The sequence below is a fragment of the Rhinolophus ferrumequinum genome, chromosome 24 (assembly GCF_004115265.2).
Source record: "Rhinolophus ferrumequinum isolate MPI-CBG mRhiFer1 chromosome 24, mRhiFer1_v1.p, whole genome shotgun sequence".
Taxonomy (NCBI): domain Eukaryota; kingdom Metazoa; phylum Chordata; class Mammalia; order Chiroptera; family Rhinolophidae; genus Rhinolophus; species Rhinolophus ferrumequinum.
In genome coordinates, this window is record NC_046307.1 from 1,015,377 (window position 1) to 1,043,120 (window position 27,744).

Below are 27,744 nucleotides of genomic sequence, written 5' to 3' on the forward strand. Positions count from 1 at the left end.
TTCCTAAAATCCCTGGAATTTCCTGAGTGATAGGAGCACATTTTGCTATTTGAAGGAGCCCCTTTTGATCACACCTGAGTTTATGCTATGAGAGTGACTTAGATAGCCCCTAGATAGTCTCAGCATGGGGCTGGTCATCAGGAAGTCCAAGTGATCAGAGGGTTAGAATTTTCAGCCCCACCCAAAACCTCCAGGAAGGTGCAGGGAGGAAGGCTAGAGATCAAGCACTATAAAATCTCCTGAACAAAGGTTTGGAGACTTTCTGGGACGGTGGCCACAGGGTGGAGCATCCCAGCTCCATGCGGACAGAAGCTCCTGTGCTCTGGACCCTCTGGATATCATCTATGTGTTTCTTCATTTGGCTGTTTGTTTGTGTTCTTTATAATATCCTTTATAATAAGCATAAATGTAATAACAATTTCTCCGATTGCTATGAGCCATTTTAGCAAATTTTCAAACCTGAAGAGGGAGCAGGGGGTTGTGGGAACCCCCATTTATAGCCAAGTCAGAAAGAAATGTGAACAACCTGGGGACCCCATTTACAATTAGCATCTGGTATCGGTAGGGAGAGGGCAGTCTTGGGAGACTGAGCCTTTAACATGTGTAGTCTGTGCTAACTCTGGGTAGATAGTGTCAAAACTGAACTGACTTGTAAAACATCCAGCTCATGTCTGAAGAGAATTGGTTGTTGGGGTTAGAAGACACCTGGAATTTTTATTATTATTTACTGCAAAATTCCAACATGAACTCATTATCTGATGTGACTGCCAAAAACGTAAGAAAGTCACAAGCTTCAACGGCAATAATAGAGTATCCGCCACAGAAGGTGGCAGCACCAGCACACATCTTTAGGAGAGTAGGGTTCTAGTCTGGGCACTGCACTTCAAGTGGGGATATTGACAGATCAGCCCTTCCCTAGGACAACGTGGTTAAATAGATGAAGGAGCTAAGCCAGTCCTAACTGAGGACTTAGCGACACCTAGGTAGGAGACGAAAAGAGCGAGGGTGTGTATTTTCTCTGGAGACTGAGATCAGTGTTCCTCCAGGAGCTCTCAGGAGCAGGAGCAACGACCAATGCACAGAAACCAGAGAAGGCGCTGTGTTGGGATAAGAACTCTCTCCCACTGCAGTGGCCACATCGTACAGCAATGACCGACTGGCTCAGAAGTATTCACACATAAAACGGGTGACTCTCTGGGTGAATGTCTTAGAAGCAAGTGTTTTGTTCAATGAGAAATTGGGAGGAAGAGTCTCTCCTGTTTCTTTCGACTCAGAAGTTCCAACTCTGTAGTCAAAAATGCTTTGCCAGTATTAGGTGGTAGCTTCAAACCCCTTCAGATATCATCTCCTTTGTTCTCCACCCTCAACTCCATCTGATTAATCTTTTTTGGAGTAGCCCCCACTGACATTTTTCAAATAATGCATCCCTGAAGACAAGTTTCTTTTCTGTTGAGACATCCATGAGGACTTACCCCAGTTTCTGCAGGTTACATTGCGAATGCTTTGCTTTTTCACATAAAATTCCAACTCCAGAGTCTCCCAGGGCATTTTCTCCCAAGTAGAGTCTGGTCAGGGACTGGCTGGTGCTCAGGACAGATGCAAGATCCACACAGCACACTGACGTGAGACCGCAATTGACCAACCTTCCACAGAGATGGCAGAATGTCACCATAGTTCTCTCACGCTCTCTGGGGTGAATCAAGGAAGCACTTGTCCTGTCACTGACTCAAGGCCAGTCCCGACATGGGAAGAGTGCATCCAAGCTCTATATTAACTTTCTATTTCCTTTTCTGTTTGTGTAACATCATGCAAACACCTTCTAAGCCCATGCCTCCCAGCTCATTTATTTTTACTGTGGTGAAAACACAACATAAAATTTACGTTGAAGCCATTTTTAGGTGTATAATTCAGTGGCATGAGTCATATTCACATTGCTGTGCAGCCATCACTACCATCCATTTCCAGAACTTTCTCAGCATCCCAAACTGAAACTCTATCCCCATTAAATACTAATTCCCCATTCCCATCCCCCAGCCCCCGGGACCACTCTTCTACTTTCTGTCTCTATGAACCTGACTATTCTAGGAACTTCATTCATATAAGTGGGTCAGGCACAATTTGTTCTTTTGTGTCTGGCTTATTTTACTTGGTATAATGTCCTCAAGGTTCACCCATGTTGCCACGTGTGATAGAAATCCTTTTAAGGCTGTACGTGGGCATATACCAATTTTTAAATCCATTCCTCCATCAATAGATACTTGGGTTGTTTCCAGCTTTTGGTTATTATGAGTCACGCTGCTATGGACATGTTTGAATGTTTGAGTGCTTGATTTCAACTCTTGTGTATATACCCAGAAGTGGAATTGCTGGATCATATGGTAGTTCTATGTTTAATTTTTTTTGAGAAACTGACAAACTTTCCATTTTACATTGCCACCAGCAATGCATGATGGTTTCAATTTCTCTATATTCTCAACAATACTTGTTGTCTGTTTTGTTTTGTTTTATAATAACCATCCTAATGGATGTAAATCAGCCCTACCATTTTCAAGTGCTTTCTTCTCTTCTTCAAAATTCAAGTGTTCCAAAAGCATTCAGTGAAGGGGTGCACAGAATACTGTGTCTGTATTACTTTAGCACCATTTTCCTATTCAGCGTGGAGACCGGGGCTTGTGGTGAAGCCCCAAGACTCTTCTGGGCACCGCATTGCACTGGGTTTGTGTTTCCAGCTAGGCTGTGACTGCCTTAAAGGCAACACTATTCCTTTGACTGAGACCCCCTCCAGAGCTTAGTATGTGGCTTTTCCCACAGCAAACACTGACCGAGTGGATTACTGACAAACACCTGGAAGTAACACAGGGAATGTCTGAGCGGCCCTGGCCATCCTCACACTCACTCTCCAGGCCATCGGGGCCCACTGCAGCCACAGCTCATGCTTCCCAAAGGACATTAGCTCTGACTCACCAGAGCTTCTGCAGGTTGCAGAATGCATGCTTCAGTCCCACACACAGAAGTCTGACTCCACTGTCCGCCAAGGCGTTGTGGCTCAGGTCCAGTTCCACCAGCATCTGGTTGCTGCTCAGGGCCGAGGAGACGATGAAGCAGCAGTGATGGGAAAGGCAACAGCGCCTCAACCTTCATGCCAAGCAGAAGCAGAAAGCATCAGAACACGCTGCCTTCTGGGACTGCCTTCCTTCCTGTCTGTGCTGGGTTTCAGCTGAACAGGGGTGCTTGTTCTCAAGTTACAAAAGGAAAACCATGACGTTTTTGTGAAAGTGTCATCTTATCAGAATTCCTCAATACAGCCCAGGACACACAGGGACCACAACTGCTGAGCTCCAGTCAGTGAACATCCTCCATAAACAGAGGTCAAGTCACAAACGTGTGAACAGCATACCCATTCTGTAAATGAAAAGGGTACTGAAACTGTGGCTTCCACGTCTTTGCCACACGTCCCTAACAGCTGAGAATCCCTCAGATGGACGCTGAGCTCTCTGCACTTGGACCCGTCTCCTTCTCTTTGCCAACCTCATCCCTGCTGTTCCACTTAATGATTCAACCCCAGACCTCCATCTGGTTTACTTCCTTTTTTTTTTTTTTTTTTTTTTTTTTTTTTTTAAGGAGGGCACAGCTAACAGTGGCCCATGCAGGGATCGAACCGGCAAACTTGGTATTATCAGCACCATTTATTTTTTTTTAATTAAACTTTATTGGGGTGATAATTGTTAGTAAAGTTGCATAGATTTCAGGTATACAATTCTGTGTTACATCATCTATAAGTCACATTCTGTGTTCACCACCCAGAGTCAGTTCTCCTTCCATCACCATATACTTGATCCCCTTTACTACTACTACTCCCTTCTCCCCTCTTACCCTCTGATAATCACTAAATTATTGTCTGTGTCTATGAGTTTTTGTTTTTTTGTTTGTCTTGTTCCTCTGTTGTTTTCAGTTTTATATCCCACATATCAGTGAAATCATATGGTTCTCGACTTTTTCTAACTTATTTCACTCAGCATAATAATCATCTGATTCTTGATTTGTTTTACACACACACACACACTCACACACACACACATGCCATTAACAACAATTTGTCACTGCCATAGGAACAAGAACAACATCCCAGCTCCTTTCCGGGCCAATAGTTCATATGTCCTAGAGCTTTTGGGACCACCTTCCTTTCTGTCCCATCTCCACACCAACTAGAAGCAATGGACAACTCTCTGTATATCTGCCAAGCAATGGATCATCATCCATGTCTCCCTGTTTGTGTCTCACTCTCTGGAATCACATGAGACGATGGGGAGAGTGTATGGAACAAAGGTGGAATGCAGTTGAAGTGCCAAAACCAGACAAAACCTTGAAGGCAAGAAGAGGATTTGTAATTTATCAAAAGAGCAAAGATAAAGCATTTATGCACGTGAAATGCAACGATCAAAGAATTTTCTAAATAGCCCTCTGATTTCCATATGGAGAATGGGTTGGTGAGTGGCAAAAGTGGATGCAGGGACACCAAACAGACAGTATTCCTGCAATACACTGTGTCCTGGAAAACAAGACCTAACTGGACCATCAGCTCTAATGCATCTTATGGAGCAAAAATTAATATAAGACCCAGTATTATATTATATTATATTATATTATATTATATTATATTATATTATATTATATTACATTACATTATAGACTGGGTCTTATATTATAGTAAAATAAGACCGGGTCTTATATTAATTTTTGCTCCAAAAGATGCATTAGAGCTAATTGTCTGGCTAGGTCTTATTTTCAGGGAAACACGGTATGTATTTGTGACAGTTATCCAGACAGTGTAGAGAGAATGGCAAGACAAACACAAATCCTGTTCTGGAAAGCTGATGGTCTTGGAGGCCATCGCAATATCCAGGCAAGTGACTGTGGTTGTCGGACCTGGGCTGGTGGAGTAACGATGAGGAAAGTGGACAATGACTTGTGCAGTAGGTAAAAGTGATAAGGGTGGGTATGATGAGCAAGACAGAGGTAGGAAAACCTCCTAGAGTGGTGGCTTTAACACTGGCTGTGTAGCTTGTCAAAAATGCAGACACGTGATGGAAGAGGGTTGAAGGGATGGGTCAGACAACCGTGTACTCAACTCAGGGCATGTGACACTCATTCACTTGTGGGCTCAGAGCAAGCACTTCTATAATGAAGCTACAGGAGTTTCCCGGTGACAGTTCAATCTATACAAAATGTTCCAGCCCAAGTAGCCATTGTAGTATATCTGAAACTCTCAGATTCTGTGAACATGGCCGATGAGGAAATGGAAGATATCGAAGGTCATGCCCTCTTTGTTATACCATCGACAAATAACTTATTTTCAGACCCTCTTCATTCTTCCCACCTGATATTCCCAAACAACTGGCCTCTGATCCATTCTGCCTTCCCACTTGCTATGGGCAGAACTGTGTTCTCCACAAAAAAAATTCATAGGTTGAGGTCTTAACTGCTAGGACCTCAGAATGTGGCTGTATTTGGAGATGGGGCCTTTCAAGAGGTGCCTAAGGTAGCATGAGGTCATTAGGCTGGGCTCTGGTGTCCTTATAAGAAGAGATCAGGAAACAGACACACAGAAAGACGACTATGTGAGGACACGGAGAAGATGGCCTGTGGAGAAGCCAGCCTCGCAGATACCTTCATTTGTTTGGACATCCAGCCTCCCGGACTGTGAGAAAATAACTGCCTGTTGTCTAAGCCCCCCAGTCTGTGATGTTTGTCATGGCCACCCTGGGAGACTCATAAACCACTGATCTGGTCCCTGAGATCTTCCTCCAGTGCTAGCTGTCTCTCTCTCTCTCTCTCATACACACACACACACACACACACACACACACACACACACAGACACAGACACTCTTTCTCTCAGGTTCTTACCATAATCTCTGAATGTTACAGCCAGGACTCTGAAGCATTTCACATAATACCTCCATCCCTGCATCCCCCAGATTATTGTCACTGAGGTTCAATTCAGTGAGACTCTGGTTAGTGCTCAGGACAGAGAGGAGGCCCCGGCAGAAGCTGGGAGTGAGATCGCAGTTCACCAATCTAGAAGTGGATAGAAGGAAGAAGGAGAGAAGAAAGTCAGTCTGTCAGAACAATGAACTGAAGGTAGGGGCCAGGCATGGCTGGCACCAGTTGAGACAAAGGCCTCCCAAGGGTGAAGAAGAGTCACTGAACTGAAGATTGCCCACAGAGGAATGGAACGGGCTGGGGAGCCCTGGGAAGACACTCTGCACACCGCACATAGAAGTACTGTGAGCCCGTGATTGGTCCCTCCCTCCGCCATTGGTCAGCTGGCCCTCCCATGGCCAGGACACTCTGCTAAGTGGTCCAGAGACCAGTTCTCACGTTGTTCTCAAAAATCCTTAGGTCAGGCCACAGCCTGGGAATAATGTCAGACTCTGAGGGGGGATCAGGCAGATGGATATTTCTAACACTTCCAGGTGATTCCAGTGTACAGCTCTTGTGAAAACAGATTCTGACCTCGCAGGTCTAGGGGTGATTCTGCACTTCTAATAGGTACTGGGTGGATACCCACACCACTGGTCCCGAGAAGGTTCTAGAGCACACAACCAAGTGCCCTCCCTTAAAGAAAGGGAGCTGGCATCTACAGTATGTCTCAGTCTCTGTGAGCCTTCCTCACAGCGGTGGGGTCTCAGGGGGGGCCTCTCATTTGTCAGCCTCGCTTTTAGGGCTCCAATGAGCATGTCTTCCTCCTTCTCTCACTCCCTCTCTCCCATCTTCTTTCTAGCTGTTCTGCCATCATGGACATTTGTCCTGCTTTTCCACCCCTGCCCTCTGCACTGGCTGCTTCTAGTCAGGCTGCTCCCAGCCCCACCTGCAGGCCCTGGCTGACCAGTGACTTCCACCCATGTGTCTCAGGTTCAGTATGCTAGTGTAGCCCATCCTCCCATGTGCCTGTGCTCCCCAGCTGTCCCCAAGTCACTGTGGGCAGGACCTGGGTTGCAGCCAGCACTGAAGCCCCATCGGGTGGCTCTTGATGACCGAACAATAAACAGAAAGTTGTGCTGGTGCTGGTGTCGAGGCAGAGATGGAGTTAGAACTCATCGTTGTCCATGGAAGGGCCAGCCTCCTTTCTCCTAATTTCTGTCCCATGTCTAGTGTCTTCTACAAAGGTTAGACCCAAGCATTCACAGAGCAGCTGCCTTCCCACAGCCTCTGGAGCTGTGGCAGTTCCCATGAAGGGACTTCAGAAGTCAGGGAACTTGATCGCTGCACTGTCCTGACATGGCAGATGGCTCCCAGCCCCCAGCAAGTGTGTGAACAGACCCCGACTGACCAGGGTGCTCCTGCGACAGACTGAGTGCAAACACAACGTGGGGCCCAGGAATGCGCTCTCCTTTCCAGCCTTCTTTTCCTCAGTTTCCCCTCATTATGGTTGCCCCTCCTGTCCATCCTGCCATCTGCTACATATACTCTTCCTAAGACCACAGTCGTGATTTGTTCTTACCCAAGCTCACTGCCCAAGGCCTTTTGCTTCTGCCTTCACCACATCCCGCCAGTCCCTCCCCCAGCGCTCAGCACTGGGCCTCCACCCTCCGTCCCTGGGACAGACTCACTGGAGTCGTTCTGCCCGTTAGGGATCAACTGCCTATTACTCACTAGAGCCCCAAATAGATCACAAGCAATTTGAGTTTGCAAATGTGTTTACTCAGTTGTCCACCCCACAGAAGACCTTCTGCTGAGTTGGCATCTATCAGACATTTGCTTATTGCTTTGTTAGCTTTCTTCTTGTCCCGCTTATTCACCTACCCGTCTTCTGCTAGTCAATCTCTGTCAGTGAGGGGGTCTGCTATAAATGGGGGGTGTGGCATTACTGCATAACCATGGCAACTACATTTGAAAGACAGTTGAGAAGAGGGGAGAGGGAGCAAGTGCCAAGAGAAAGGTGGCTGGGGGGGTTGGGGTGGGGAGATGTGCTACCACCCGCCTGAGGCCGACCTCCTTACCGATGAAAAGGGGCAGTGTGAGGGCCTGGGAGGTCACACTGGCCCACAAGACAGTGTCCAACATCCTCCTCCTCCTCCTCCTCCTGCTCCTCCTCCTCCTCTTTCGGTGAGTAAAGGAGCAGCCTCAGGGAAAGTGACTCCACGCTGCGATAGTTCTTGATACAAAACGAAGAGACCACATGGTCCATTCTGCTGGAGAGATTGACTTTGATTTTGGGGAAGTGGCCCATGGCCCTCTGCACAAAGTCCTCCTCCTGCACCTCGTACAAGCAGTAGAACAGCTCCAGCTGGCTGGGCTGGGTCTGCAGTGTCTTGGCCTTGGCCTTGCTTTCTATCCATTTCAACAGCTCCAGCCTGATTTGCTGAGAGATCTTACAACTCAGTTTTTTCTCCAAGTAGGAAGTCCTCTCCTGGTTTATAAGGCCAAAAAGGAAACGAACGACAAAAATCAGATACCCCTTTTCAAATTTACCGTAGTTTTCAAGAAGGACCGTCACGTCTCGTTTGGGAAGCTCCAAACGACCCCCTGGCATGTTCTTCGCCCCCTGCTGTTCCTCCTCTTCCAGCAGGTAGTACATGGCAGCAAAGAACTCCTGGAAAGTCATGTGGATGAAGCTGTAGAATGTCTCGCAGTCCACTTCCTTTTGAAATAGATTCACCCTCAGGAAAGCAGACACATCCGCCTTCTGCAGGCCATGGTTCCTGAGGTCACCTTCCTCAAACAGGATTTTCTGGTTCCAGATTCCATCTGCAGCCAACGAGCAGAGACCCCGGAGGTTGGCAGAGACATGGTACTTCTGGCTCCCTCCCTGGGATTGCAACAAACTGGAGAGGAAGAAGATGTACACCTCAGTGGTGGTCTTGGACGTCTGAGCAAGACTCTTGCCACTGTCCATCTGCTGTTTGAGCCCAGTGCACACGATCCAGCAGACCAGGGGGATGAAGCACATGGTGAAGAGGACCTCATTCTCCTGAGTCAGCCTGAAGGCTTCCCTGGCTTGCTGCTCATCTGAGAAATACTTAAAGAAATATTCCTTCTTCTTGGCCTCTGAGAAACCCAGGACCTCCACATGTCGCGGACGATCCAGCAAGTGCTGCAGCTTCTCCAGGGCCACGGGTCTTGTGGTGATAAGAAGGGAGGCCTCTGGAAGCAGCTTTTTTCTGATGAGGCTGCTCAGGAGAATATCTCCCCGCTCCACCTTCCGCCAGTCGGTGCAGAGCGCCTCCGTGTGCTCATCGAAGGTGCCTTGCAGCTCATCAAAGCCGTCCATGAGGAAGAGGACCCTGGAAGGCTTTCTCACAATCTTGCATATGGGTGGCTTTGGGTCAGGGCAGCAGCTGACCATCAGGTCCCCCAGGCTCCTCCGTGTCCCGAGGCTCACCTCCCGACAGTGGATGTAGAACAAATAGTCAAACCTGTCCTTGTAAAGCTTCTCTGATGCCCAGTCTAACATGATCTTCCTGGCCAGTATCGTTTTCCCAATGCCTGCTGATCCCTGGAGCACCACCGTGTGCACGGGCTCAGAGTGTGGGTCCTCAGGTTCAAACAGCAAGTCCAAGTTCATGGAACTCATAGGGCTGTCCCGCGTCTTGGCAGAAGTCCTGCTGATGGCCAGGAGCTCATGCTCTCTCTCCTGCTGACTCTGGTGTTCCTTGATGAGACGCAGCCTGGTGTAGCGCTTGTTGAGGTTCACGGTCTCACCCAGACGGGCATTCCTGTCTTTGATACACTGGAATCTGCTTCTCACGTGTTTTCTGTATTTCTTACAGTAATCTGTAGCATAGACAGAAAGTTTGACTTTAAGAGAAGCCCGAGTGCACCCACCTGGTTGAGCTATCAGTAGGGGCTTATGGTCCCATAGGGAGTAGTGACCGGAACTAGGAAATGGGTGCAGCTCCTCTCCACTACTTGGGTATAGAGGGCTCCAGAAAATCTGGGGTGTCAAAATCTTCCTAGACATAGTTGAGCAGAAGAGCAGCAGTGCCTGTGCACTGCCCCAACCAGAAAATCCTTCTTATTCACTCTTACTCCTCTAAGTAGTCTGCAGTTTGCGCCTTTTAAAACCTGAAACATTCCATGGCCTACCCTCAGTTTGGGAGGTTTGGGGACTGCAAGGAGCCAGGTGCTCATGTGCCCGTGGCTTCAGCGATGGTGGATTTCCTGAGACAGACTTTTGCATCCAAGGAGCAGGAGGAGCACGTAGAAGGGCCAGCCTCCCAGCCTGCCAGTGCCTCCAAACCCAATTGAAAGCACAACCCCCATGCTTACCTTCCTTTTTTTTACAAATAGAGAGTCTGGAAAGGTACCCCAATAAACCCATCCACTCCTCTTCAAGGCTTTCTTCCCGACATTCCATAGAAACATGTGCATTATCTGAAAATAAAAGGAAAAAAATCCGAAGTGTCAAAATTCAGGACTCCTGACTAAGGGGGTATAATTGAGACCCAACACCTGGCACAGGTCAAAGGCATCTTCCTGGACATCTCCCAAACCAAACCACGACTCAGAGATGTGGATGTCAGGTGGGCAGGTGCACGTCCCATCGGGGGTGTTCCTGTGTCCTAATTTCAAAGCAGTGGCATTGGTCCACCCTCTGAGCATTATGTCCCCACCGAATGCAGTCTCAGAATCTCTCTCCCAGACCCAGAAATCAACCAGCAAACATGTGACAGGCGGGTTTGTCTTCCCTTGTATGTCTGTCAGTCTCCACCGTGCTCTGGCATTGAGGCCATCCCAGTGCTCCCCAGGACCCCCATGATGGTCATGGCTGGCAGGATCATTCCCCCAACCCCAAACACCTGGGATTCTTCTTAGCCATATTCTGTGTCTTCAGGAGTGAGAATTGCCAATCTGGTTTATGTGTAAGTCGGTGATGCTGAATCCTGACTGACGTTAGATTCACCTACAAAGCGTTAAAAACACTGATTCCAGGATTCCTCCTCTAATTCTTTTTCAACCCATCTGAGGTGGGGACCAGGCACCATTATATTTTAAAAGGTCCAATCTGCATCCACACTTGAGAATCACAGATCTACACAGTCACTAAATGCCCAAAGAGGCATTTCCTACGAGAAATTTAGACACAGTAGAACAAGAGCGAGGTATCAGGGGAAATACATGGTGCACATAACCTCGGTTAAGCAGGGACCCGAGAGCGAGACGAAGGTTCCCGCGGAGGCGTCTTCCTCACCTGAATGCAAATGCTGTTAGTAACCCAATCACAAAACAAAATCCAAACATTAACTCAAATCAAAACCACAACTTAATTTTTACCTAAAGCCTACCTTGACCAGTGCCACACCCCACCCAAAAAAAAAAAAAAAAAAAACTTCTAACCCTGGTTATAATCCTTTTACCTCAAAACCCAGCTGTGGAAGCCAAGATGTCCCAGTGGTTAACAATCAGGCTTCGGCCAAAGGCACACCTGGCACTGAGTCCTGGCCTTGGCTCTGATGAGGATGCAGCCACAGGCAACCAGGACTTCCAGGGTCGCTTCAAATTTTGGACAACCAACCTCCAGAATTCTGTTTCATCTTGTAAAACTGAAAAACTATGTCCATTAAATTACAATTATCCATTCCCCTTTCTCTCTCTCTCTCTCTCTCTCTCTCTCTCTCTCTCTCTCTCTCTCTCTCTCTCTCTCCCTCTCCCTCCCTCTCTCTCTCTCTCTCTGTAGACCCTGGCAGCCATTACTTTCTGTCTCGGCAAATTTGACTACTCAAGGGACCGCTTATAAATGGAACCATACAGCGTTTGTCTTTCTGTGACTGGCTTATTACACTTAGTACAATGAAATTGAAAGTTCATTTGAAAGTGCTAACCTCATGGACTTCTTGTGAGGAATGAACAAAATCCACAAAAAGTGCTTAGCAAACTACTTCCGCAACTATGATTATGATACTTTAAGTTAGTTACTAAGTGTGTAAGTACTGACACAATTATAACTGCATTCTTTCATGCAATTTTTATAGAACACATACTGCTGTGTTCCCCTCCTCATGGCCCTGTATCATTTTCTCTTCCTTGTCACACCCTCATTTCTGCCCCACCCCACTGTGCTTCTCCCAGTCTGCTGGTTCATTTCTCTTCCTCCTTTCCTCCAGCTCATCATCATCACCCATGGTTTTCTACATTCCTCTGACTCCTCCTGTGCACTTCTCTTGCTCAGAACACCAACCAGAAGGAAGGACCTCATCCCTACCATGTCCACGGGAATGAAGAGAATTTCTCTTACCATCCCCATGCCCAAAGCAATGGCCATAGGAGATGCTTTCCGGAGACACCACACAGTTCTATCAGGACAGAGATTGCCCCATAAATCATAGGAAAGAGAGTCTCGAGCTTGTTAACCATACAGGATGCAGACCTGGAGAAAGCTTCAAGCACAAGAGAGATTTGAATAAAGTGGAACTGATTACAGAAGTTTCCTAGAGTTGCATGAGTCCTGACTTGGGATCCTAAAGGAGTCAGAAAAAAGCAAACTGCTTTCTTCCATCTTCTTATAGCATTATCATGAGAGGAAGAAGAGGAAGAGGCCAAGATAATGAAATAAATAATTAAAAAACAAACATACCAAATATGAAGCATCAAAGGATACCATTAACAGAGAAAAATGGCAACTCATGGAATGGGAGAAAATACTTGCAAATCATATGTTTGATAGAGGGTTAATATCCAGGATATATAACGAGCTTCTACAAGTCAACAACAAAAAACAAAAAACTCAAATAAAATGTGGGAAAAGGACTTGAATAGACATTTCTTCAAAGATAAACAAACAACCAACAAGCACATGAAAAGACACTCAATATCTCTAGTCAGTAGGGAAATGCAAATAAAAACCACAATGAGATCCCATCTCAAATCCATTAGGATGGCTCTATAAAAAGAAAACAAGGCCAGTCTGCTTTTTGAGACTTGCTTTTGCTCAGGGGCCTGCTTCAAACGCTTTGACGTGTACTTTTTCTTCTAATAATGAGCCCTTGAGGCTTTGAGCCTTTTGAGCCCATTCGTTTGCTTGGCCAGTTCCAAACTCTTTGGAGTGTAACTTTCTCTTCTAATAGTGGCCCTTGAGCCACTCTCTACTGCTCGGGTCCACTTCAATCCCTTTGGAGTATACTTTCTCTTCTAATAAACTATTCTTTCACCACTTATTAAGAAAAAAGAAAAGAAAAGAACTATTGGCAATGTGGAGAGTGTAGGACACTTGTGCACTGTCGGTGGGAAGGTAAAATGGTGCGGCCACTATGGAAAACGGCATGACAGTTCCTCAAAAACTTAAGCAAAGAATTGCCATATAACATAGCAATTCTACTTCTGAACATATCCCAAAAAGAGCTGAAAGCAGGATCTCGAAGAGATTTGTACATCCATGTTCATAGCATCATTATTCACTATAACGCAAAGCTAGAAGCAATTTGAATGTCAATTGATGAATGAACGGATAAACAAAATGTGGTCTATACATACCATGGAACGTTATTATGCCTTAAAGAGGAGTGAAATCCTGTCATATGTGACAACATGGATGAAACTGAAGGACATTATACTAAGTGAAATGAGTCAGTCACCACTAAAAGGCAAATCCTGTATGATCCCACCTATAAGAGGTACCTACAGTGGTCAAGTTCGTAGAGACAGAAAGTGTTGGTTTCCAGCACTGGGGGAGGAAAATGAGGAATTGTTATTTAATGGGACTGAGTTTTGCAAGATGAAAAAGAGTTCTGAAGATGGATTGCACGACATGAATGTGCTTAACACTGCTGAAACATACACTTAAAAGTGGGTAAGGTGGTAAATTTTGTTATGTGTATCTTATCACAATTTTCAAAAAATATTGTTTTCCTTCCACTCACCCCACTCTGGCTCATCCCTCTTAGCTTTCTCGTAAAGGTCTCTCCTGTTGATTGCAGCAAAAATCCACACCGCCATGGCCCATGCCTTCTCCTCCCCATTGAAGTCAATCATCAGGGTGGCTAGGTCCACATGATCCGCTTTTTCCGTCTGACCTCGAGGGAGGGCCATGCAGCCCTTCTGAGGAGGGTAGTCTTCTAAGTGCATCTTGAATTTCTTCATGTCCACATCCTCCAGGTCCTCCAGGTAGTGGGCCAGCTTGCAGCGGACGCTGGCCATGCTCACGGCGGCAGGTCAGGGTCCTGGGGCATAGGCCACACTGCAAGGTGGGCAGTGGGACAGCAGGTGGGTAAAGAGAGTCTCTTTAGAAGTCCAGCCTCAGAGAGAACTAAACTATCAAAAAGGCAGAAGACTGAAAGGAAAAAGTATTATCCGTCTGTAGGAGTTCCAGCCTCAGTTCTGAGAGTGAGCCAACTACTTACCAGACAGTTTTCCTCTTGGCTCCACCAGGGAGAGTGTCCTGAGCTGTGGAAGAAAGGCGTCCCTGTGGAGAGACACAGTAACTCAACCCACTCACACAGGAGCACCAGCAGGCACCAGATGCCCACACCCACGGCAGGTCCCGGCGCCACCTCCGTACCACCCCAGAGAGTGTGGGCCCCATTGATTACTGGGCTACGACCTTGGGCAAATGCATCACTACCCTGCAACTTCAGTGTCCTCATCTATAAACTGACAGAGTGAAAAAATTGTTTTTAAGTTCCTTCCACATGAAAGACACTGTTTCCTTGTTTCTGTGTAACCTAAGGAGAGATGGATGAGGGACAAAAGAAGGAGACCAGGAAATGAGTAACTATGGAGATGGCTGGAGACAGGACAGAGGTCACGGCATAGGAGGAGGAGATGGTCCATGACTGCCCTTCAGTACTGAAGCGAGAGGGAACTTGAGATGCATCAGGGAACGATGACTCCTGTAAAATTTGTGATTACGAGTACAATAACTAGTCTAACTCACATTAATTGAGAGCAGATTACAGGCTGGGCACAGCAGTGATGCTTGTTGGCACAAAGGTCTGTGAGGTGCATGCATGCCCCCCACCCCCACTGCCGTTTGATGTAACTAGAGACCAAGTCTTAGTGAGGTGAAGTGATTTCCTCAAAGTTTCGTAGCCGGGAAGAGGCAAAGCCAAGATTTAGACCAAGCTCGTCAATTTTTTAGGCCATGCCCTACGTTGAACTTTTCAAAGCCTGAAAAGCTGTGAGACCGCTTGTCCCCTCACTTAACTAGTTATCTCAGTCAGACAAGACAAAAATGATCCAACAGTGGAGCAGATGGTTAAAAGGCAAAGGTAGTGTCCTGACATGTATCATACACAGCCTTTCATTATCATGTTCACTGACTGAGTTTTCCTAATTAGACTTCAAGCTCCACAAAGACCAGAAGTCAGCTGCTGTATCTCTCACCTTACACACCGCCTCGGTTGTGGATGAATGAACAGGTTGTCTCTATTGGAGATTAATCCCTTTCTATTATTGAACTGGAAAAATCATTACATCAGCCCAAAGCCATAAGTGACGCCAACATGCGAAGTCGTGGAAGTCTCTGAATTATAATTCACAATTCACAGTTTGCTGTTCAAGTCCCTCACACATGACGTGTTGGTCACTCCTCCTGCCTCCACTTTTGGCCACACATGCCCGCCCATGTCTATCTTCTTATGCATGTGGTGAGGGGTCGCCCCCAGAGAGACCCCAAGGTCCCGTCCCACCCATCCTTCCGTCCACATCAGGCCTCTAGCTCTCCTCCGTGCTCCCCATGCCTGACCTCGAGCACTCGGCCCTGACCTTTGCCTCCTGTTTCTTGGTTTCTAAGGATGATCATTTCCTCAGATGCACCCCACACACTCACTCCGAGGGTGCTAGGCAAAGTTGCTGGAGTCCAGGGTGTAAGCTGCGATCACTGTCCCTGGCGTCACCCCACACACACATGCACTTGCACACACAGAGCCCAAATAATGATAAATATGAAAGAACATTCCAGAAATGTTGTTGAAGGACAGACTTGGAGGCTGGCAGAAGAAATCTCTAGTCGAGTTCTGGCCCTGGAAACATTCTCCCCGTTCTTCTCCAGGCCTATTCGGCCCCCATGCTCCTTGGAGCTGGACTCACCCAGATGCCGGCCTCAGGAACAGCCTGAGAGGAAATGTTCTGACTTTATAGTTGTAACAGCCCAGCAGGGGCAGGAAGGATGTGGTCTCAGTGGGGCGCGAACAAGATTGCACCACAGGCAAAGGCAGAGACTAACGGTTACTCACATTGCTGGGTTTTCCAAAGCGAACAGTGTTCTCAAAGCCGAGCCAAGCCTTTCTCGGAGGCTGCCAGAGTGGGAAGTGGGGGGACCCCAGTGATGCTCAATGGATGTGTCCTCTCACTCTCACAATTGTGACGACAGGAGGGGAGTGGGGTGGGGATCCCCCAGGAGCTGGTGAGCAGGGGGTCGAGAGCGTGACACACAGATACATGCTCTCTCGAGATGTCGCGTGGAGGCAGCCGCCCGGCAGGTTGACCCCATCACCCGTTACTTGTTTAACCATTTTATTGAGGTAAGTACACACCAATGCACCCATCCCATGCATTTATTTCAAAGCCATAAATGCATTTATCTCTGCCCAAAGAAACAGTGTTACCAGCGGCAGGCAGTACGCTGTGCGGTAGACCTCCAGGGCACACTTATCTTGCACAACAGAAACTGTGCACTGTGAATAAAACCCTGGCCACCCCCCAGCCTCTGGCAACTGCCCTTCTATTCTGATGCGGTGAGTTTGACTATTTTAGATCCCACATATAAGTGAGATCATACAGTATTTGTCTTTCTCTGTCTGACTTATTTCACTCAGCATAATACCCTCTAGGTCTATCCACATTGTCACAAATGGCAGGATTTCCTTCTTCCTCATGGATCAATAACATTCCATTGCATATATGTACCATTTCTTTTTTATCCATTCTTTCACCAATGGACGCTTGGGTTGTTTCCACAGTTTGGCTGTTGTGAATAATGCTGCAGTGAACATGGGTGTGCAGATATCTCGCCAAATCCTGATTTCGATTTATGTGGATAGGCATAAACTCTACTGCCTGACTCATTGACTCACTTGTTTAACTACCATTTACGGAGCACCTGCTGTGTGCCAGGCATGAACACAAAGCTGGGAAGCACCGTGCCTTACCCCCAGAAGAGCTGGAAGGGAGACAAATGGGCAGACCTTCTGTCCGGCTCTCGCAGTGGCTACAGGACCACTGTCTGACAACAGCGCGGTGAATGAGAAGCACTCAGCACACAGATGGGTGCAGGAACCCTGGAGCAAGAAAGACAGGTGTCCAAGTCCAGCAGAAGGGCATTGGCAGTGACTTTGTCTGTGCCTCGGTTGCCTCATCTGTGAAGTGGCACAGTAGTAGCTGTCATAAGGATCGAGCCAATGGATGAGGCCTTGTGAGCAGAGCCTGAGTCACACAAGCTGGTGTCAATGGGTAGCTCCTGGTCCAGCTGTCATCATAGCATGGTGTGTCTGTGCTCGGAGATGAGAGAGGCCCCGTCTTATAGGATAGCAAGCCCCAGTCCCAAGCTCTGCATGTCACGGGCCAGGGGGCAGGAGCACCAGGGACCTCAAGTTCAAAAGGGCAAAGGGCTCATCGGCCAAACCGAGAAGCAGGGATTTTTTTTTAAGGATGAGGGCACTTTCCCTTTTCCTTTATACCTTTCTGTACTATTGGAGTCTTTATTTTGTGGCCATGAACATGCACTACTCATAACTGAACAATAAGTGAAATTAACTAACACCACTTCTTCGGAGTAGTCCCTAAAAGAAATCCTCCCATTTAAATGACTATCAGAACCTGCCTGTGAAGGACATAGGCAGGTAAACGTAGTTTTCCAAATGAGGAAATAAGAATTGGGTGGATTTAGGACTTTTTTTGGGGGGGGGCGGGAGAACAGTGTGTTTTTTCCAGGACCCATGAGCTCCAAGTCAAGTCGTTGTTTTCGATCTAGTTGTGGGCGTCACAGCTCACTGGTCCATGCAGGAATCGAACCAGCGACCTTGGTGTTATGAGCACTGTGCTCTAACCACTGAGCCAAACAGCAGCCCTGGATTTATACCTTTTTAAGGAGACAGATAAGTAGTTAGTGATGCAATTGATACTTAAACTTAAGGGTTCTGGCTTCTAGGGCGAGATTTAATTTTTCATTTTTGAATGATTAAAACAACGAATCGTGAATTGTTTTTTCTCTCCTAGAATAATTATGTATATATGTACATATATATATATTCTAATATAGCAAATGGTTAGCTCTATTGAATTGTAGTTTATCCTTTACATCTGTTGACTAGGGATTTTTGTTTGTTTTTATTTAGATAAATTGAGTGAGTCAGTTTACTGGACATGCAGTAAAACTCCACACCTTTTTCATGCACAGGTCTATGAGCTCTCACAAGCACATATGGTCACATAACTGCCACCACAATTGAGCTACAGAACACTTCCATGACCCTCAAATTTCATCTCGTGCCACTTCATAATCAACCTCTGTCCCCACCACAGACCCTAGCATCCACGGGCCTGGCTTCTGTAACTAAAGTTGTGCCTTTTTCAGAGTGTCAAAAACAGAATACTACAGTGTGCAGCAGCCTTTTAAACAGGCCCTTCACTCATCATGACGCATGTGTGACTGGCCCTGTTGTTGTATCTATCATGCTCCATTCCTGCTTTTTGCTTGGATGTCTTCCACGGTCTATGTGTACCACACGTTTATCCTCTCCCCGCACAAGGCACATTTCGGTTGTTTCCAGTTTTTGGCAATTGTCAGTAAAGCCACTACAAACACTTGCATACAGATTTTTGTGTGAATATTAGTTTTTATTTCTCCTAGGTAAATACCTAGTAGTGGAAGAGATGGATCGTACGGGAAGAATATGTTAACTTCATAAGAACTTCCAAACTGTCTTCTAAAGTGGCCGTGACATTTTGCATCCCCACCAGCAATACATGAGGGCCCTAGACCCTTCACCTCCTTGCCGGCACTTGGTAGAATTAGTTGTGTTTTACTTGTTTAAGCCATTCTAATAGGTTTTGTTGACCCCGAGAGTGAATGTGCCTGTTAAGAAGGACCCCTGGTGGCTGACTGGGCTCAAATTCATAGACAGAGCCTAGCAATCATTGCTACATGTGGGCCTGTCACACTTTCTGCACTTCAGGGAAAAGTTGCACTGCTTACCTCCTGCACTGTCTTCCTGTTCGAAGTCTACCTTTATAAGAGAGCTCCTAGGATCCTATTTCAACCAATAGGACTGAGGTTTCCCCATCCAATCAGAACTGTGCAGCTATATTCTCACATTCATCTTCACTGACCAATCAAATGAGCTCCACTCTGACCAATCAGGACAGTGCTTTTCTGGACCAATCAAGCTGTGAAGATTTGGAGTCCTCATTTGCATGAAAGTGAACCAATCAGGGTCTGGGGGTGGGCACTATTCTCTATATAAGCGAGCTTCATCTGTACCTCACCAGACAGCACTTTTCAGTTTCCATTGGAAGATTGTCTTATCCCTGCTGGAATTGTAACACCAGAGCTGGAACTGTCTCAGCAGAGCAAAGCTGTTTTGCTGGACCAAACCTGGAGGTGTCTCACCAGAGCCATAACACCGGGGCCACCTCACCTTGGCCACCTCACCCATGTCAGCTCAAGCAAGCTGTTCCACAGCCATGCTGTGTCACGCTTGAGCATATTATGCTTGAGCTGTATCATTATTGAGTTGCATCACATTTAAGCTGTATCACAGCTTAGCTCTTTCACACTTGAGCTGTCTGCATTGAATAAAGTCTCCCCACTCACTGTACCCCAAACTAGGAACCCCTATTGGTGTTGAATTGACTATGACCTTCAGTTGACAGTTTGTAATGAACTAGGGCATTTAACTAAGAAATTTTTTTAATGCATGCTGTGGAACTTGTTGCACTTCCTTAAGGACACTAGTCACAGGCTCAGGGAGAGCAGACGTGTCTTCCAGACTTCACCTTGGTGCATGGGTGCACGCTGCCTTCTCACAGTCTGTCCCCTTTGCTGTGAGCTCAAATCAAACCATGCCTGAGAGGGAAATGGAAAGTGAAAGCACTGTTCAAGGATCATTCCAGAATTATGAAAAGATACTTTAATCATGTATGAAAACTAGTCCAGAAAAAAAGTCACCATGTTTTGTGTGTTACTCTGCATTCTGAAAAAAATTATGTCCCAAATAATGGGAATATCACAATCAACACAAATAATAAACAAAGAAGAACATCATGATTACTCTTCATATGTCATTCAAGCCACATTCAAAAAAAAAAAGTAGAGAATAATGATTTAATATTGTGCACTGAAGAAAAAAAAATTACACCCTTAAATGCCTGAAATTCACTTCGGTAAAGCAAAGTGGACTGGAACTCAGGGCACTGGGTTCCAAACCAAAATTTGCCACAAATCCTTTCTAATTGAATAAACTACAAGAAAAAAAAAATCCACGTTGGGAAGTCAATGACTGATGCAAGCTGCAGAGAAATAGGGCCAGACAGATATGCTTCCCCGCCCACCTCCAAGTCTATGTGACTGAGACAAGCCCTGGTTCTGTGGGTGGGAGCTGAATAAGGAAATGCCATAGGGGTTTTCTAAATCCAAAAATCTGGACACTGGACATGAAAATATAGGTGTGGGGCCAAAGACTCAAAACATTTAAAGACAAGGTTCTATTGGAAAGCCCAAAGCAAAACAATGATATCCGAGCTGGACACCCCAAATCCTGCATGTATCTCTAGGCCCGCGTGCCTCCAAATCCTTACCCAGCTATGCTGTCCCTCAACCCCAGCTCCGGGTGGCAATTACCACTGTGGGCTGGGGGAGGTGGTTTCACTTCTCCTGTGTGCATGAGAAGGCACATTGCTTCCCTGGCAGAGACACTCAGGCTGCTGCCATTGCTGCCAGTTTCCATTTGTCATCCCCACCCTGATCAACGCAGTGGCCGCTAGCTACATGTGACTACGGAAATTCAAATGAAAACCAATCAAAATCAGCAATTCAATGCTAGCTGTACTGGTGGCATCTTAAGGGCTTGGTGGTCACATGTGGGGACAGCAGCACAAAACAGGATACTACATCACTGCATCACTGCAGTTTTGTTGATCAGCTCTGGTCTGACTCCTGTCCCTGGCAGGGCTTCCTGGACCTTAATTCCTCATGCTTAGAAATCTCAAAAAGATTCCAGCAGAATATTATTCTATCTGACAGTAGGCACGTTTTGAAGGTGCATATATAGTATTACTTACTTTTAATATATGCATATCCACTTATTGGTACTGTGTAGACAAATCCGGAAGAACAATATTTGAAACTAGAAATATGAAGCGGGAACATACAGAGGATTTTTATTTTCTACACTATACTTTTTTTATTGCTTGGAAAAAAACAACAAGCACATATAACTTTGTGATTAAAATGGGGAAAAAGGAAGCATTACCTAGCACATGTATCAAGTTGGTGGGATTTGGTGGCCTTGAAACAGGATGTTCCTGACAGCTGGACATCCCACTTTTTTTTCCAGCCTCCATCAGCCTGTTAACAATGCTCCTTTTCTTATTTTCATATCTTCCCTCAGTAGGTGCTAATCCTCTCTCCATGCCTTCTAATCCATGTCAAGTCACACCCTGGAAAACGCTAGGCATCGACCCTGTCCTGTGATGACATAGACTTTCACAGGCGTGGAGCAGATGCCGTAGGCAGTCAGATCAGCATCCACTGGCCGCCTTTGTCCTTGCTAAAAAAGACTGAGATTCTGTGCAAGTGTCCACCTCTTCTCCCACAGGACTCTAGGAAAGTTAACCCTTTCCTCCAACTCCAGGGGAGTATTCTGGTTTTACAAGCCAATCATAGGACCCTGTTTTCCTAGTAATGATTGTATAAGAAGTAGACTGGTGAGGAAGTTCTGGTTACAAGACCAGAACTTTACAGAAAAAAAGTCCATGCTCCTAAGAAAGAATTTTTATAATATTTGTGATAGGGTAAGTAGACAGATAGAAATGAGCAGGAGAAGGGGAAATTTAGCCCCATTAGAAAGCCCCTTGCTGCAGCTCCTACTTGGGTCAAGGCCCCTGGCAGCTGCCCGGCAGGACTCCAGGCTCACACATACCTCTGGATCAAAGAGATGTGCTGTTAGAAGTCAGAGAAGGGGATACCCATCCTGTTTGTCAGGACCATCGATATCTTACTAGCCCAACAGAACTCCAGGTTTTCACACACCCCAAAGGGATGTGTTTACTCATGCCCCTAAATCAAAGAAAAGCACTGCTAAATGAGATGAGGACAGAAAAGAAGCCACATGTTAAACCTGACAAGCTCAGGAGACTGAAAATAACCACATAGGATGGCATGAGCATAAAAATTCCTAGCTAAGGTGGGCCATGGCGGGAAGTCACATCTTTAGCCTGTAGCTTCCTTGACAAAGATCAATCTCTACCTTAAGTGAGCCTTTTGCTCTTTTGCTTCTAGAATAACATGCCCTTGGAAACTCAGTAATCCCTTTTTTCCAGACCAGAGCAGGAAACTATAGAATCCCTTATTATTCTTGTCTCCTGATTACCATCTCCATATTCTGTAAAAAGCGAACTATCAATTATCCTGTACCCACCTATGTGGAAGAAGTACCTGTCTCTCCAATTTACTTTTATCCAATCGCAGGGATTTCCCCTCTTTGCTTTCTCCCACCCCCTTAATATACAACCAGTGGATTTCATGTAACTCTCCTCCTTTGATTCTGCATATAAAATAAGCTGCAAACTGCCATTTCGCGGAGCATTTTCTTAATCCGTTGAGATTTTGCTTCCTGGCAATTGTCATCAGTTTGGCTCAAATAAACTCTTATAAGCTTTCTCTTAGGCTGGATGGGGTTTTGTTTGTTTGTTTGTTTTGTTTAGTGTTTTGTTGTTGTTGTTTGTTTTTGGTCGACACAGGACTAGGCACCTCAGGGGGAGAAAGAGAGATAAGAGAAGGGAGAGGGGGAGGCAATTCTACCCCTAGAAATAAAGGCCTTCACACAATGTGAGGCGTGGCTTCTTCCCTCCCTTGGGTTAGCTGGCTCCATGTCTCAGAGCATACTTTCTTTTACTAATAAACTTCTGCTGTTCATACTGTACAAACTTCCATCTTTTGATTGAAGTCGTTCGTTCAAGAAGACAAGAGCCAAGGTTATCAATGTCATTTTCCCGGTAACATCTGGTTCTTTGCTGCCAATAGATGAGGTCACATCAGGATACAGTGCCCGGGACTGCTGTGGCCATTTTGTAACTATGGGGAAGTGTTAGGCACTCTGAGGATGGAAGAGCCAGAGAAGGAAGGATCAGCCCACTGAGGCAACCAGCCCAACAATGAAATGCCTTGTTGTTAAAGCAATTTAAAATGGCATTTCTGCAGGTAGGTGCTACTTTTGAGGTATGATTGACTGTTCTCTGGGCGTTTGCATTTCTCTGTGTAGACATTGTGCTGATGCTACTCCAGGTGCAGCTGGGTGGATGACTGATACCTCCACTAATGGCTAAGAATCTGTGCCCTGAAGACTGTTATTTCTATAAAGACCCCTGCAGTAAGCCACTGCCATTCCTCAGCAATTGCCCAAACATGGCCACAAAAATCATATTAACCAGCTCTGATTTTCAAGTTAGAACAATGGTCTTGAACAAAGGACTTTTATGATAAAGTGGACTCTGCAGGACAGAGGCTTTATTGATTTCCAAATAATGTGAGCATTCACGAACTCAGAAAGTAAATTTTATCTTATAAACTTTAGCAGAGGGAAGACTGTGAGGTGACGTAAGTACCTGAAAGTTCTTTTAAAGAACCTGAAAGTTTCAACAGGAGACTGAGAAATGGAGAGTGCATACTGGGTGTGGCTGCAGTGGTGAAATCTTATGCATCAGCTTGGCCCAGCCACGGTGCCCAGGCATGTAGTCAAACACCAGTCTGCATGTTGCTGCAAAGGTATGTTTTAGATGAGGTTCACATTTAAATCAGTTGACTTTGAGTAAAGCAGGTTGCCCTCCATAATGGGGGTGGGCTTCATCCTATCAGTTGAACATCTTAAGAGAGAAGACTGAGGTCGCCGAGGAAGAGGGGATTATGCCTGCAGTCTGCTTTCAGACTCAGGACTACAACGTCACCTCTTCTCTGTGTCTCCAGCCTCCCGTGATTTCAGACTGGCCAGCCCCACAATTGCATGAGCCTGTTATTTAAAGCACCTTTCTATATACAGATTATAGATATAGACATAGATATATAATATGCAATGTATACATATATATTGTCCTAGTCTGTTCAGGCTGCTATAACAAAAATATCACACCATCAAATGGATGGCTGAAACAACAAACATGTATTTCTCACATTTCTGGAGGCTGCAAGTCCAAAATCAAGTCCCGGCAGATTCAGTGTCTGATGAGGACCTGCTCAGTCGTTCACAGACGGCCATCACTTCACTCTGTCTTCATATGGCAGAAGGAGTGAGGGGTGTCTCTGGGATCGTTTTAAGAACTCAGTGCTTGCCTCTCAAAGGCCCTGCCTCCAATACCAGCACACTGGAGATTATGTTTCAAAAGATGAATTTGGGGGGACAGAAACATTCAGTCTAACCTACATTAATATTCATTTCTATACATATAAGTATGTCCCATTGGCTCCTTTGCTCTGGACAACCCCAAGTAACACAGTCCCTGAGTAAGGACGCAGAGCTCCACCCCACACCCACAGCCCAAGCCCTAAGCTGAGGTGTCACAAAAACTACAGTGGGTGTAGGGGTCTCAGTATAAACAATGATATAAACAGAGCCACTGTAAAATGGAGCGGGAGCAGCCATCCTAGAGGAACTGCCTGTCATATATTATGCCTCAAACCTTTTTAATGAAAAAGAGGACAAATAACCTTAGAGGGGGAACGAGAGCAGCACTGTGTCCCAAAGACAACAAGAAAGCAGTTATTCCAAGTAGACTGATGACTACAGGACTGAAAAGTAAAAACTGTTGTTTAGAATTAGCGTCACTATATTATATCATCTGCACCAATAGCAACACCTTCCTTCTTTTGATGTAACTGTCGCCCTTCCCTTTCTCATAAATACCCCTGGCTTTTTTTTTTTTTAATTTAAATTTATTGGGGTGACAATTGTTATTAAAATTACATAGATTTCAGGTGTGCAACTCTATATCACATCTGGCTTTTGTCTTGTCAGTGAAACACTGTTTGGATTTCTGCCTGAATCTGTTTCTCGAATAGAATAGCTATTCTTTTTTATCTCAAATGGATGCTTATTGCCTCTCACTTTGAAAGGACTTTTCTTATTAGGTTAACATACGTGGTGTAGTTGAACAAAATATGAAGTGGACTTGCCTTCACAGTCCTGGGACCTCAGAACCACATATGCACCCACAGGGCCTCTTCTGTGCTTACCGCTTTCCTGAACTGACCGGGAAGCCCTCTTCCATTCAAATCTCCCTTACTTTTTGGTTAAGGTCAAATACTATTATCTGAGATAGGAGAGGTTTTTCCCTCAAGGGGTGATCGCCCCAGGTGCCAGCAAATGGCGAGATGCCCCGGGAGCTTGCTACTGCATGGAAAAGAGTTCTCTTATTCTCAGGGGGACTTCTCAAGTTCATGCGTGTCAGAAGTGCTGGGGGTTGAGTGTGGGAGGAGGGGGCAGTAAGCAGCTCAAATGGGATCCCTCATAGGTGATACTCACTGAATTGTGCTCTTGTCTCCTTTTCTTTCTTGTCTCTCTCTTACATTGTTTGTAATAAGGACAGAAACACAAACCTCTCCAGAACAATGGAATACATTCTTTACCTGATACACAGAAACTTCTGAAAACAAAATAACTTCTAAAAGAATCCTAAGAAATAAACTTTGCCCATCTGAGCAGGTGCTTTAAACTTTCTTACTGTTTGTCCTGCCTGAAACCTGACAAAATATTTCAAAGAATGCAATAACTATGATCAGAAATTTGACAAAATTAGAAGTCTGTTAAAAACATTTAAGTCCCTCAGTAATATTCAAGGTCTTCTTACTGATAATGGTGTAGGAATATGTCTCTATGAGTTCCCAAATGATGTAGGGGACTTCGGAGTGAGTGAGTGAGAGCCAGGATCGTGTCTCGTGAAGCCGAAGAATGGAAACACGGACACAGGAGAGGCAAAGAGTTTTAAAAAGAGGATGGTTTATTGAAAGCCAAGGGTCAGAGCTCCCGAGCGGGAGGGGGTCCCGAATGGGGGTGCCCGTGACTGAGGCAAAAATCTCTTACTTTTATACCTTCCGTTCCCTGCTTGGGGAAGGGGGCTGGGCCTTCTAATGGAATTCGTCTATCAGGTCTGTCCTGTTTGCCCATCCTGAAGGGATTACCGAACTAACCCATTCCCATCTATCAGATCTGCTCCTTTGTCCGGCCAAAAGGGATTTGAGATAATTTATTAACCTCAAGGCCCGTTCTCAGGTCTCTGTCCTGGAGTGAAGGAGACATTCCAGGACCTGAAGTTTCAGGATATACCTGCTTTTTTGTTTATTCCACCAGGGAACCCCTGTCTACCTAGCAACAAACTAACTAACCTGTCTCAATAACAAGAAATGTGAATATAGCTCACAGCTGCTCAAGACTAAAACCAAAAAAAAAAAGGAAACGAAATGGGAAAGTTTAAATTTAAAAAAAGCCTCTGAAAAGATTGCCTTGCCTAAGCAGCATCCCTCAATATCTTTAAAAATTGTTTATCAAGTACAAATAAAAATCTTAAAGCCTTTGCCATCTGAATGAATAAGCTTAATTTATTTCAACTATTATACATTAATGACATTTTGCCTTATTGTACCTGTCATGGCTAAATTTTTTTTTTTCAATCGTATCTCTGGTTTTGTCTGTCTATATGCATGTGAATATATCTACTTCTGTAGACGAGTGACAGAATTGGTTTACCAAAAAAGAGCGCTAGATCAATGCAACCAAATAGCCCAGAAATAAACCCACACTTATATGGTCAATTAATCTATGACAAAGGAGGCAAGTAATAGGTCAGTCGGTAAAGAAACGTGCATGGTCAGACAAGTTAAGAAAGTTTTATTGTAAGAGAAAAAAGTATATCAGACTGAGCAAAGACCATTACTGGCTGGGCTGCACACCTAAAGGAGACTTGCAGCCCCGAGGGAGGAGGTAAGAAGGGTCTTATAGGGGCTGTGCTGACAGGGTAGCATTGTTTGAACAGAAAATGCTGACTGCCTGCAAGCCAGTAGCTATTTTGTGATGTTTTGTTATCGCAAGTTTGGCTCTGTCTACAGGTGTAGGCCAACAGACATTTTGTTGTTTTCTTGCAGACATGGCTCTGTCTGTAAGTCAAGGTCTCTGAGACCTAACATTCAGAGACCTAACATTCCAGCCTTGTTTCTTATTAAAAAGGAAAGAGGCCGTCCTGTCTCTCTTCTGTAGCTGCTTCAGGCTGAACAGGGGCGGTGAGAGGAGGGGGACATTGTGCAAGGAGCTGGTAATGTTGTTGTAGAAGCATTTCATGGACATTTTCATTTGCTAACACCTGGAGTCGGCCCTGCAGGAACTGGGTGAAAAGGCAGAGGAGGCAGGGACGAAGGCGAGGATCAAAAAGATAACGATTATTTGTTTTTTTGGTGTTGAGTTAAATGAGTTTTTAATAAATTTTGGATATTAACCCCTTATCAGATATATCATTGACAATTATCTTCTCCTATTCAGTAGGCTGCCTTTTTGTTTTATTGATGCCTTTCTTTGCTGTGGAAAAACTTTTTAGTTTGACATAATC

At 45.5% G+C, this 27,744-nt stretch overlaps 1 protein-coding gene across 5 annotated transcripts in view; it reads right to left on the reverse strand.

The window, feature by feature from the left end:
• The window catches only part of NLRP3 (NLR family pyrin domain containing 3), a 65,763-nt gene that overhangs the window by 26,528 nt on the left and 11,491 nt on the right, over positions 1 to 27,744 (reverse strand). Inside the window, exons 1-8 of one of the 5 annotated variants that reach the window (XM_033095766.1) lie at positions 17,088 to 17,827; positions 14,340 to 14,401; positions 13,860 to 14,176; positions 10,273 to 10,377; positions 8,004 to 9,777; positions 5,908 to 6,078; positions 2,965 to 3,135; positions 1,473 to 1,643 (exon numbers count right to left, since the gene is read on the reverse strand). In XM_033095766.1, the coding sequence (XP_032951657.1) occupies positions 1,473 to 1,643; positions 2,965 to 3,135; positions 5,908 to 6,078; positions 8,004 to 9,777; positions 10,273 to 10,377; positions 13,860 to 14,136 (2,669 nt within the window). In that variant the 5' untranslated portion in view covers positions 14,137 to 14,176; positions 14,340 to 14,401; positions 17,088 to 17,827. Of the gene's footprint in view, positions 1 to 1,472; positions 1,644 to 2,964; positions 3,136 to 5,907; positions 6,079 to 8,003; positions 9,778 to 10,272; positions 10,378 to 13,859; positions 14,177 to 14,339; positions 16,653 to 17,087; positions 17,828 to 27,744 lie in introns of those variants that run through there. The other 4 variants (XM_033095767.1, XM_033095765.1, XM_033095764.1 and 1 more) reach the window with 4 other exon arrangements.